Genomic DNA, 13,457 nt, shown 5'->3' with positions numbered 1-13,457 from the left:
CCTATGACATCCACTTTTAATTATTATGTTCTCCACTTTTAATTATTATGTTCTGTATAATCAGATCAACACATTAATTAATTTATTATGGTACAAGTATAAAATGAACTTCATATATCTTATTTAACCATAGACACTTCATATATCTTATTTAACCATAGACACTTTCGGTAACTTATTTGTATATAATAAGATTAAAAAAAAAAAAAAACTAAAAACTAGCTTATTTTTAAAAAATTAAAAGTTAACTTATTTTTAAAAAGCTGAAACTTATATTATTTAAAACAAAACAGTGACAAAAAGTAGTGTGAAACTTGCAATTAGTAGATAATTTAAGTAAAAAACTAGCTTATCATTGGTTGACAAACGAACACACACACAATACATTGGATGAGAGTCACCAACTAATTTTTTTTTGTTTGCCATGTTTAGGTTCAGGAATAAGGATATCGAGGGGCAATTTCCCAAGGATGTTGGAGGTGATCATTCGGTGAATGAAAGAAAGACACCGAATACAATTCTTGACCCAAAAGGTATTTCTGGATCCCTTGTTCTTTTACCTTCCCGTGATCAATGAAGACAAGAAGTGTATTGGGTTAGACAAAAAGTTGTGGATCACTGCTATTGTTTTGCGATCCATCACCGATATCATTTACCTAGTGCATATTATATTGCAATTTCGCACTGCTTTAATAGACAAGGAACGTGAGAGACAAGGAAAAGGCTTAGATACAGATGCTTGGAAAATAGCTAAGAGGTATTTGTGGCCCTACTTCCTAATTGACATTCTAGCTATTCTGCCCATCCCACAGGTAAGGGAAAGACTTCTCTTTAACTATATTATTTATGGACAGACTATGATCACATCCTGTTGTAATATGACTAGTAAAAGTGGATTCACTCAAATCAACCCTTATTTATTTCTGGCGAAAACATTTTCCATAGTTCTGGTGTTTGCTGTGGTGGAAAATACAAGTCAATAGAAAACAAACTTCATTGAGTGGAAAAATTTTCTAAAATATTATATACTCAAAAAACCATCGTCATTTTGTATTTGTCAAACCAAAAAGTAGGAGAAATGTTAAACTTACGCATTTTTAACTGAATTTCTACTTTAGCTATCATCTAGAACATTTCCACCATATCTTTTCACCATCAATATTTTGCTACATCAATATTGCATCTACCACCTTATGACAAAATCGCGACTTTTATCGATGTTTCTTGTTCAGCACTTCAGCTCTCAATTTCCGACAATGATATTGATAATATCTCATCTTATGATATTAATTGAACTCCACGCCATTAACATGCTTCGTAGGTCTACATTGATCTGGACTTCTATTTATGAAAATTCTTCCCATGTGATTGTTTTCTACCACGATTTGTTTCGTACTTCATCACAACTGCCCCAACTTAGAATTGTCATCACATCTTCTAACTCAAGTATCTTCTTTCAAACCAAGAACATAGTCAAAAGGATATGAAGCAAGGTTATAAGACTCGATCCTTCTTCACCATCTTGGCCTCCATACTTGACAAATGAGTATTCATTTTATTAAAAAAATTTGGAGGATCCCTAATAAAATTATTTTCTACATGCTATAAATTTCCTCTAGGCCAAGACTCAAATGGATACTAATATGACCTTCATCTCAAAGTCAGATTTTTTCCATCCTCGGGTACATCTCTCACATTATCATCATCTCACAATCTCATCAAACATCTAAATTTTATCGAACCGATTCTCACAACTTTACATTTCACATTATTAGTCAATGTAACATAATTTTCTTCACATGTCAAAACAATCTCAAAACCAAAACATGAAAGAACCAAGCAAAATCTAAAACACATGAACTTTTAATTGAATATATACCTTTCCTAACCATAAGAGCACCACCACTATTTTTTTGCTATATGCAGTAGTAACCATTGCATCCATAGACTTCAACAATCAGGACTGTTCTTTAACTCTTAAAACTTAGCTCTCAACTTTCTACATTAATACTAATAGTGTCTCTCCGCGTGATGGTAACAAAATTCCACATCTATAATATCCTTCCTTGGTTTAAAATTTAATATTGACTTCTCCCTATCAAAATCCATTACACGCGACATATTCCTACCACAATTGGTTACCAACTTCATCACAATTGCCTAAACTACATATATAATTATTGGTTAACTTCTTGAACCTTTTTGCCCCTAAGAGAATGATTTAGCTCTTCTAACCTGATGAGTATCATCTTTCAAATAAACAGTGTAGTCACTAGGATATTATACAAAGGTGGAGCAAGATTAAAAGCAACAGAGATTGATCCTCCTAAATTTTGTTCCAACGCTGACAGCTTAGTAGTAAATTTTTCAAAAGCATTTAGATGATTTTTTTTTTTTTTTAATAAACAGTAATACTTATTAAAATACACATGAAAATATCAAGACATTCTTCCATGGCTCATTTTTTAGCTACAAAAGATTTTTAATTGACTTCGAGATATATATATATATCATTAATTATTTTTAATTTTTATTTGGCAACATTAATTATTTTTCTAGATAAAATAATCTTGAACATATAATGAAGTAATAAATAGCATTTATTTTATTTTTAGATTATGAGAGTGCCAAGTTTAACATTTGATTTTTTAACCACAAAAATTTTTAAATCTGGTTTGCAACAAAATAGAAGATTACTCTTAAATTTTGTATATTAAAAGAAAATTCAAAATTATATATAAAATCTATCATAGATTGAGTTGAATATATTAAAAAAAAAATTATTTTGTTTTCCTTTTATTTAAATTTTGTAAATATTAAAATTGGCAGTTTAGGTTTTCATGTATTAATATAGAGTTTGATATTAATATATTTCTTATTCTTGAATATTTAAAAAAAAAAAAAAAAAAATTGGTTCCAACTTTGACCTCTAAAGATTAAATCCTAGTTTCGTCAAGGTTTTACTGCAACATGAAAACGCTTTAAATAGATTTCTAATAAATCAAATTCGAAATTTGAAGTAATTCCCACTACACCCATAATCACTATTTTCTTTAAAATATCACTATACTACACATGGATTTTATAATTAACACGAAATTTCTTGTAATCTGTTGTTCAGGTGGTAATTCTGCCTATCTTTTCGGAAATGAGAAGCACAAAATCTTCGATTAAAGTGCAACTATTGAACTCTATCGTTCTCTTCCAATATGTGCCAAGAGTATCTCAAATCTACCTATCCTGCAACAGACTAATAAGAAATTACTGGAAGTTTGGAAGAATCATACTGGTCAAAGTTTCATTGAATTTCATGCTATACATCCTTGCTGGTCATGTAAGTTTGAATAAGGAGTAACTTCCTAATCATTAATTTAATCTTGGCAAGTCCTAATATTTTGTGTGTGTTTGGGATGAGCTGAATTTTTCAGCTTATCTCTACTTTCAACTTATTTTTGCTATTATTCATAAGTCTCACTGCACTTTTTGGTACTATTCATGAGTCCTACTGCACTATTCAGCTAACTTTTACCTTTATTTACAGTACTTTCAGTAAAAAAATTTCAATTCAGTTAAATAAACTATTTCCAAACGGACACAAATCTATTTGCGAACAGCTTATTTAGCTATAACTAAAAACTTTTTGTTGAAAGTAGTGTTGATAAAGGTAAAAAGTAGCTGAAATAGTAAAGTAGGACTCATAAATAATATCAAAAAGTGCAATGAGACCCATAGATCATTTTTTAAAAAAACTGAACTGAGAGCCGAACCGTTTTTTCCAAAATTCCTTGTTCAACTTGGTTTTTGACCGGTTTTCACTGGTTTTAGGGGTTTTTATCGGACCAAACTGGCCGATTCATTTATGTTTTTAAAACATAGCCATAAATAGTAGTAAAAATAAGTTAAATAGTAAAAAAGACTGACTTTTTAATTTATGTCAAACGTACACTATGTTGCAGCTTTTTGTTAGCTTATAAAAAGAATTTGTCACTCATATATTTTGTTTATTATATAAGCTAAGGATTATAATTTGTTTATCATTCTTGTTTAAAGCACCCCATTTATGTGATTATGGGTTTTTGTTGGGGTTCACCACTAAGCACTGACCTTACTTTCTTGTCTATTACTAACAACTTATAACCTCAGTATCAATGTTTTGATGACTTTGATAAAAGTGTTGATTCTGTATTATAGATTCCAAAGGTTTCATGTTATTAAAGCCAAAATAAAAATAATAATAATAAAAAAATTAAAAAAAAAAAACATTATAGATTCCAAAGGTTTCATCTTGTTAAAGCCAAACTATATTGTTGTCTTTGAAATTTACCAAGAGAGTGTTTAGTCCCTAAGATTTTATACAAGCTATCAAGCACTATCGGTCCTGAAAGTTTAAAAAATAAGTGTTATTTAGTCCTTGTGTCAAGTGTTGTTAGTCTTATTATCTATGTAGTTAACAGAGCGATGACATGACATTTTTCAAATGACATGATAAATTTTTAATACACATCAGAAATACATGACCTACAGAAGTTCCAAATCAAACCCAAACCAAATTAATACTCCATATGCTTTTCCCGTACTCTTCCAAAAGAAGCATTTGGAAATGACTTGTCATGGCTTATGAGATGAAGAATGAATCAAAAATGTACCAATGTTTACCCAATTCTAAAAATGTAATAGAACACAAAGTTCTCTGTAGTGGGAGTATAGCGAATTTGATCTTCAGCTAGACACAAGCATCTTTCCGAATCATGTATATTATTTTGTTCTCACTATGTGTACTCGTTTTTTTTTTTCTTTGCTGCTTTCTGGTCCAAGTCCATGATCAGTTACTGCCCGTCACGTTCAAATAGAATGTCCTAGCAAAATACTTTGGATGCCTTCGTGCCTAATCTATGCATAATAACTTAATTAAATAAGCACCTTATCCAGCAATTGGAGATGACCCTACATAACTTCCAAAGTATTTTTCCAACGGTCCTGAAATTTTAGAACACTTACTTTTGCTAATTGAGAATGATTTATTTCTAATACTTGTTTTATAATCTGTCAAATATGTTAAGTGGAATTTTCATGTCTACATAATTCTCTTTTTCTCTTATTATTATTGTTCTTGTTGTAGCATTATTTGGTTAGGTTATCTACATAATTTATTGATATTTAATGATTTTATGGTCTTTTAGGCATTGGGAGCCTCTTGGTATTTTTTCTCTACTCAACGACTGGCGGCTTGCTGGCACATAGCATGTGACAATCATAGTGAATGTGTTGGAAGTTCTTTTAACTGTGACCACAATTTTAAAAATATCTCTTTTATAGATGACATTTGTCCTATAAATATTGCAAATACAACGTCGTTTAACTTTGGAATATTTCTTGAAGCTCTTCAGTCAGGTGTCTTAGAATCCACAGATTTTTTTCTCAAAAAAAAAAAAAGAATCCACAGATTTTCCACAAAAATTATTATACAGCTTTTGGTGGGGCATGCGAAACTTGAGGTTTGCACATATTACTCTTTTCTATATTTCAAATTAATTTATTCTTGAATTTGATGTTTGCACACATTAGGAGCACTAAACTATTAACTTCCCCTAGTTAATTTAAATTCGTCAAGTAGAACATCATTCGTCCTAATACATTTTTTAAACCACTAATTTCCATGCTCTTTGCTGCTTCGCTAATAAACTTTTGTTTTAATATAAAACTGTTGAACTATACATACAGATATATATATATATATATATATATATATATATGTATATATATATATATATAACATTTGTGTCACGTTCATACTTTCTTGCCTGTTTACTTATAATCATTTTCCGGAGACATTTTTCGTGTAGCTTTTGGTAGTTTCTTCTTTGCCATAAACACTTACAGGATTCTGATTCATCTAAACACTAAAAAATATATGAGTTATAACAATGGTCTTCTTTGTAGCGCTTACAAAAAAAATGCTCCCAGAGCAGGTTTATTGTAGTGTTCTTCAGTTTTTGTTTTCCTCTTTTTAAACCTATTATGATGGTTTCATTTCTTTCTTTTCCTTTTTATTTTCTTTGCGAAATTTGCTCCTTTTGTTTTTTGAAAAATTTGATAATTAATGTAAGAGGCTGGAATTTATTCATTTCCTCTAAATTTTGTAGATTTTTATTTTACGTATTGTTGTTATAAAGTTTTAACATTAGTACGTATCTTATACATTATAGTTGTGCCATATTTGCAGTTCACTTGGTCAAAACCTCCAAACAAGTAGCTATATATGGGAAAATTGCTTTGCATTTGGTATTTCCATCTTTGGGTTGATACTATTTCTATATTTCATGATGGGATATTCGCAGGTGAGCACCCAATTCTTTGCTCTTTTCTTCTTTCTTTCTCAAAAATTTTAAGGCTCCTAGTTACATGTGAAATTATTTAGTATATCCAATGTTTTACACTTTTCTTATACATTTTAAAAAATAAAAAATAAAAAAAGCCTCCATATATGGACCCCATATATAGGATCCCATGTTTATATGTGAGAGAGGTTTATAATACATTGTGATTGGGATTTAATAATATATGCCCTTAGGACATACATTAGTAAACTATTTTAGTGTATTTCTTATGGAAAAATGAAAAAAATTACAAACTTTTTTTTTATAACTTTTTCAATTCCGTTTAAAATATTTCTAAAAATAAATGATTATTAATATTAGGGTATACATCAACCAAACCCTAATTTATTAGGTGTTGTTAAATTACCAGTTGTCTCAAAAGTTTAAATTATTGAAATATAATAAATTTAATTATTTAAGCACACAATTTTAACAAAAATAGATATACATAATGAAGTAGACAGGAAGGGAGTGATTTGATGATGGAAAGCATGGCACATCATTGTCAATAAAAAATAATATTCTTGACCCAAAAAACGTGAGCTTGAAAGTTTGAAGGAAAGAAATTGTTACCCTATGACGGCTGTCTTACAACAATACCTATTTTTTAAGTGACGCTTGTGACTAAAGCATCAGTGTTGGTAGTGTCCAATTGCCAAATTTTTAATTTTAACAACCAATGTAACAAAAATGGGGCTGCATCAACAGAGCTAAAAGGTTTACCGAAATAATGATATTTTATTTGCAAATAATGTTTCTTCCAATTTTCTTCTCTCTTTTTCTGTTTCGTATTTTGGATCCTCTAATTTTTCCTCTCTTCCTCCACTCTCGCCAACCCATCTCCCCTACCACTCGCCGTCAACCGTACCATCAGAGTTGCCTAGCCGCCAACCCATTGAAGTTCTGTGCTAGGTCAAGGAGGACAGAAAAACGTCACCGTGATCGACGACGGTGGGATTTCTGGGTTCGTGGGTTTTGGATTGTTGGGTTTGTGGGTTTCCGACCTGTTGTTTTTTTGGTTTTTGCCGGTTTTTTGTTTCTTCCTAGCATGGAAGTGGGGAAGCTCGTGTGGTATTGATCAGATAGCTATAGTGCTTCTTGAAGGTTCACACTTGCGGTGGTGGTAGTGGTGGTGCCATGAGTGGCTGTGGGTTGAAGAGAGGGGAGAAGATAGAGAGATAGAGAAGAATAGAAAGAGAAAAATAATAAATAAATGAATAGTATTTAACTAATGTGAAAAATAAGAAGATATGAAATTGAGATAAAAGTACTTTTTAAGGTGTTAAATGTTTTTTATTTTTTTGCTAAACATTAAGGTTTTAAATGTTAAAAGTATAAATGCGTAGAATATATATAAAAACATTGACGTATGTTTTTCAAGGTAAGTATTCCATCGTGTCATGATGGAACATCAATAATTTTGGTGCGATGTGTTTTTGAAAACTTGGAAAACGTTTTGAGGTTTGGAAAATCATTTTAAGAAACTAATTGGAGTAGATTAGAAGAAACATGGCTCATTTATTGGTGGGGCCGAGGGTCCAATTTATTGATAATATCACCCTTGGCCTTCTGTTAGTTTTGGAGATTCGGAGTAGGGATCCAGTTTTTAGTTTCCGTGTATTGTGCTAAGATCTGGTTCGGCACATGCCTCTGGGGTGTTTTGGTCTAAGGCCTGTTGTTTGTTGTAAAATCCTTGGTTTGCTTCCGTCCTAAGTGGTGTTATTGTAACTATGTTATGCTTTATTTCAATAAAATCATCAGTTTAAGCACCAAACAAAAAATCACCCTTGGCCGTCCAATGTCAAGATGAGATTTTCACAATGAAAATTGTGCAAAATTTCCTCTTATTTGTAAATTGCAAATATACCAGAGTTCCACATTTGCACACACGACATGCAACAACAACATTTTGCACACACAAATGTGCAGGAGATTATCTTCTAACCAAAGATGGCTGAAGATCAATCCAATGCTCACAGTTTTTGCCCTTTTAGTGGTATTTCGGCAGAGTTTCTGTAGGTATTGAAAATTTGGACCATTTGGATGGTGAAAGTGGGGGTTTATATAGAAAAAATTGAGATCTAGGATTAGGTACATTTGGGCAGCCAATTGACCAGGCTAGTTGCCCTAGAATCTCACCAAAATGGAAAATGAGTGATTTGAGGCTTTTGTCCAAAATGTGTGTATGCCACAAATTGAGTGTGTACGTATCAAATACCCGATGTATGTACCTTTTGTAAGTCTTGACCCAATTAGGTCAAAAATGGGCTTTTAGGCTTTTGAGCATGATTCTTGAGTCATAGTTGGGCTTAGGCTTGAATTGTATTGGGCCACTTTGGGGTTTGTATGCTCATTGGGTTCCACACACGATGCATATCAAATTGGTAGCGACTAATATTCTTGTCATTGGGACTAGGGGATTTGAGTGTAGGTCATAACGAAATGGGGTGTCTACAAGACATATTCATGCATTAAAATTCATTTTAAGCACAAAATCAATTATTCAATATTATTCTAAAACCAAATATAAAATGCATGAATTAATAAAAAATAAGTATGATAATACTTTTTAATAATGATATAAATATGCAAAATTAAGCATTATTATACCTCTTGTTAGGAACTTGGTTGTTTCTATTGGGGATGGGTGGAAAGCGTATGGAAATATATGGGAATCATATGTTAGTTGCCTTAATTCAAGATAGTCACACTCTATAGAGAAATATTATTAAAAAAAAAAAAAAAAAAAAAAAGGAAGTGTACTAAGCAAGGAATTACATTTTTGTTTTCAAGATATATCAAAGTATGGTTCCATGCACTCTTTATACAACTCAAGCTCTCCTTCTATTGGCCACACATGTAAGGTTGTCCATGGGTTGGGTCAGATCGGATTTGGGCTCAAGCACTCAACCTGACCTGAACAGGTGAAGCATATCTCAACTCATCGCCGACCAAAAAGGTTGATCAGATTGGGTAGATCGAACCTTCAACAAGTGGTGGTCAATTCGATTGGAGTCGAAGATCTAGAAAATGGAGAAAATTAGGCTAGTTAACAGCAAAAATCGATGAAAATCTGGTGAGATTTCTCCAAATCTGACAAATTTCTCACCATATCTAGTAAGATCTCGCCAAATCTTGCGAATCTCGCTAGAAAACTCATATATATTCTAGTTAGTTCGAGTATTTTGGGTTTTGAGGAAAGAGACCTGCAACTGACTTGCCGCCATTAGTTTATATAGGATGAGATCCGTTGCAGACCATTGGAGTAGTCAGGTCAGGCTACGGTCAGCTCAGCTCCAATGGGGTTTATCACTTAGGTTGGGTAACCGAGTGGGTTGCACAACCCTACACATATACCTCTAACTCTATCATAATCCCAACATGTGTAATTGATTTAATTCTATCTATTTTACTTGGAACTTAACTACTAATTGAAGGGATGTAAGGATAGGATTATTCAGATAAGAGGATCTTACAAGAAGTGTGGGGTTCCTAACATAACTTCTTCCAGCAAATGGCGTTGCCATCAACAAAGTTGTGTTCTCTACATTAGAAGCTAGATAAGTTAGTATTTTTTTGCATATTCCAGAAGCTAGCAACTAGTTGTTACCCTTAGGGAACTCTTTCGCATATTGCACAAGTTGGTGATTGAGTTGTTAGTATTTTCCTTTTGGGGAAAGTATAAAAAGGGCACCATAGTTTTATCATTAGGACACATTAACCTTACACTTTTAAATGGGACTCATTAAACTCAAGACTTTCATAAATATACACAAAAATCTTTCCAAACAAATTTCACCCTCACATGTGAAATGTAAATTTATAAAAGTCAGGAGTTTAATTAAAGTGTCTCAATTCTCAGTTGAAAGTCTGGAGTTTAATATGTCCTAATTATAAATTTATGAGGTTTTTCTTGTACTTTACCCCTTTTTTATTTTTTTATTTTTCGGCTGAATCTTGTTCCCTTCGTTTTCCCCTCCACAAGATTGTTTAAGTCTATAAATTCTACCCCTTTTCCTATCTACGTCTTTTTTTTTCTTTTCTTTTTTTTCATTTATTTATTTTTTTGAAAAACGAAAATTAAGGTTTTTTTTTTTTTTTTTTTTGAGAAGGTGGAAAAAGAAAAGTTGTGTGTGGAAGTAGAACATTGAGATGTATAATTGTAAAACATTATTAGTTTTAATGCCTAAACATAGTAAGATTTGGTGAGTTGAATTGACTAGTAGAAGTGGGACGACAGATGTACATGCAGTGGAAAGCAAAAAAAGAACAAGAAGAACGCATGAGGAGAGAACGACTAAAAATCCTTTCATTGTGGATGTCCAAATATGGCTTTGATATTCCAACAAAAGACAGGATTATTGGCTACGTAGGTCAGAATTATGAAGCAGACGAAGACGTTTATGTAGAGACCCTTTTACCTCGTCTTCCTCCTGAACTTCAAAGCGTTGTCAAGCGCCATATCTGCTTAAATCTGCTCAAGAATGTGAGTTTCATTATCTTCATAAATTTGCTAAATAACTGCTTGTCCCAAGCATGATGACAATGTACTAAACTTTGGAAATATTCTAATTAAATAGTTAATAGAACATAGAAGAATACCATTTAACTTAAAAACTATAACTTACAAATTTTGTGCATTTTAATTAGTTCGATTGATAAAATTTCTTATGGTTGAATATATTTAGGTAATTATACTCAAAAACAAAAAACTGTCGTTTTTATGACCGTTGTATATTTTTATAGCTTATGAAAAAATATTTGTTCCCTTTTGCAGTAGTACTTTTGGTTATAGTCTTGAATAACAGTTAGAAATAACAAGTATTTACTGGCTTTAATATATATTTTATAGTGACAATGACTAATTTTTGAAAATTAATAGTAAAATCCTACCAGATTCAATCTAATAATAAAATATCATTTGAGAATTTAATAAAAATGTTGAATATTAAGATTTTAGAATTTACTAGTGTACTGTGTACATAAGAACGGTCGTGACTACGTTTGGTAAGTTTTGGAAAATAGAATTCTTGTAATATCAAATTCTAACCAAACGAAATTTGCAAAATACATTGTTTGGAGAAATAAATTTTAATGGATCTAAAAAAAAAAAAAAGTTTTAAATAATGCTTAAATAAGTGAGAAAATAATTATGCTCATTAAAATGCGTTTGATCATGTTTTTTGAGAATATATTTTTCATAAAATGATAATTTATTATTAAAATTTTCTATGATATGTTAGTCATTTTAGTAAATAATAGATCAAGCACAAGAAAAAAAAAAAAAAAAAAAAAAAAAAACTAAACGCTAGAGCTAGTATAATTAGATCTACGAAAAAATTATAACAAAAAATAACAAAAAACTCATTTTTAATTGGATAATTTGTACAAAAATGAGAAGAAGAAAAAGCCGAAGTGATTTCCCTAACATCTATATGAGTTTTCATAATTTTTATAATTTATGTACAATTTTACACAATTTCTTAACAATTTATAGAGATTTATGCACAAACAATTTTCCGCAAAAGTCATGAATGGGTATGGGCTGACAGCATAGACAGCAGTGGGTTGCTATGGCTTGTGAGTTGGGTGGGCGGGTGGAATGAGAATCCTCAGCTCTAAGGATTACTGTTCTGATTTTTTATTTATTTATAAGAATTACTGTTCTGATTTAATTGTAGAGGTTAGGGAAAATATATTCTTAGAATCTAGTACAAAGTAGAGTTAACAAACACAACCAAAAAACAAATTCAAAATGTATTCTTTATGCCTAGAAAACTACTATATGCATTCATAGAGTACCTATAATGAAACAATGTTAATCGACTAGAAGTTAACAGGCTGACCTAAAAGTATTTTTTTCTCACATCCATTATACTTTTAAAAATAAAATATTAAATATTTCTTAGCACCTTTACTTTTAATAATAATTATTTGGGGAATTATATAGATATTGTAGAAATTTTAGTTAATATAATAGAAGTTGGTTTTTACACACACTGTTTATGTCAAATTACTCAATATGTTTTTTTATGAACTGTCAAATGACTCAATATAAACATTAATTTAGCTTGACATGCTTTTAGTATGTAATTTATTATAAGTATAGTAACATTATTAAGATAATTTGCATTACGTGAAACTCAATTACCTAATTATTAAGAGGTATAATTTAGATTTACACAAACTAATAGTATTTTTTTTTCCCTTGATCAGCTGGATATCATAAAAGACAATGTGTTGGCTAGGCAAGAACAACTGTTGCTTAAAATCTGCGACTCTCTTAAACCAATGTTCTACAACGAGCACTGCTGCATTGTTAGGGAGACAGATCCAATTGATAAGGTATTGCTTGTTACAGATGGCATTGTACGCACTTATACAAGCAATAATGGTGATGAGCGTCTTGAAAAAGGTCAGTACATTGGAGGAGAACTTCTTGAATGGGTTATGAAACCTACCTCCAACGACATGCGCAACCTATCCATACTTCCTGTATCATCAAAAACCCTCAAAACCCACACAAAAGTGGAAATCTTTGCTCTAGAGGCCCATGACTTGAAACAAATATTAGGCCCAGAGCAACTGTCCCTGGTACAACGATTCCAGCGCTCCAGGCAATTTCTGTCCCAGGCAGCTTCACTTGTACAGTTTAAGAAAACTTGTTTTGATTGTCTGATAGAATCCATCAAAGCCTGACAGTACTATTGTTGCAAAGCAATAGTTTGTTTTGATGTCTTTGTAGTATTTTGTTTTTCTAGTCATAAGGTTGCTACTTGTTTCTCAATTAAACTCACTCTTTTTATGATCCATTTGGTACCATTTCATTAGTGATGATGCCGTAATATCACCAGTGAGCAACACAATCCACGCTCGCTCTAACAACCTGCAAAAAGAAAGAAGTGATCTCGCCATGGACACCGGTGTGGTGTCGACCAAATACCCTCCGACGGTCAAGTTAGAATTGTTTTCAACTCTAGAGTGCTAGAGAGGGTAAATTATGCGTACCTTGATTTGCGAGGGTATTGAAGCTTTTATAGTAGAAGAAAGTCGGCTTCTCTTCCTTGGACTAGAAGTCTT

The 13,457-nt window shown here is 31.6% G+C and overlaps 1 protein-coding gene across 6 annotated transcripts in view; it reads left to right on the top strand.

Moving 5' to 3' along the window:
• LOC126705572 (cyclic nucleotide-gated ion channel 1-like) overlaps positions 1 to 13,187 on the top strand; it is an 84,862-nt gene extending 71,675 nt beyond the window's left edge. For 3 of the 6 annotated variants that reach the window (XM_050404637.1, XM_050404636.1, XM_050404639.1), the window contains 8 exons: positions 433 to 533; positions 697 to 812; positions 3,122 to 3,334; positions 5,181 to 5,414; positions 5,449 to 5,495; positions 6,224 to 6,338; positions 10,618 to 10,863; positions 12,594 to 13,187. In XM_050404637.1, the coding sequence (XP_050260594.1) occupies positions 433 to 533; positions 697 to 812; positions 3,122 to 3,334; positions 5,181 to 5,414; positions 5,449 to 5,495; positions 6,224 to 6,338; positions 10,618 to 10,863; positions 12,594 to 13,076 (1,555 nt within the window). In that variant the 3' untranslated portion in view covers positions 13,077 to 13,187. Of the gene's footprint in view, positions 1 to 432; positions 813 to 3,121; positions 3,335 to 5,180; positions 5,415 to 5,448; positions 5,496 to 6,223; positions 6,339 to 10,617; positions 10,864 to 12,593 lie in introns of those variants that run through there. The other 3 variants (XM_050404634.1, XM_050404635.1, XM_050404640.1) reach the window with 2 other exon arrangements.
• Positions 13,188 to 13,457: the final 270 nt, after the last annotated feature.

Source organism: Quercus robur, chromosome 11 (assembly GCF_932294415.1).
Source record: "Quercus robur chromosome 11, dhQueRobu3.1, whole genome shotgun sequence".
Classification (NCBI taxonomy): Eukaryota; Viridiplantae; Streptophyta; class Magnoliopsida; order Fagales; family Fagaceae; genus Quercus; species Quercus robur.
This window is presented reverse-complemented; position numbering and strand designations above follow the sequence as displayed.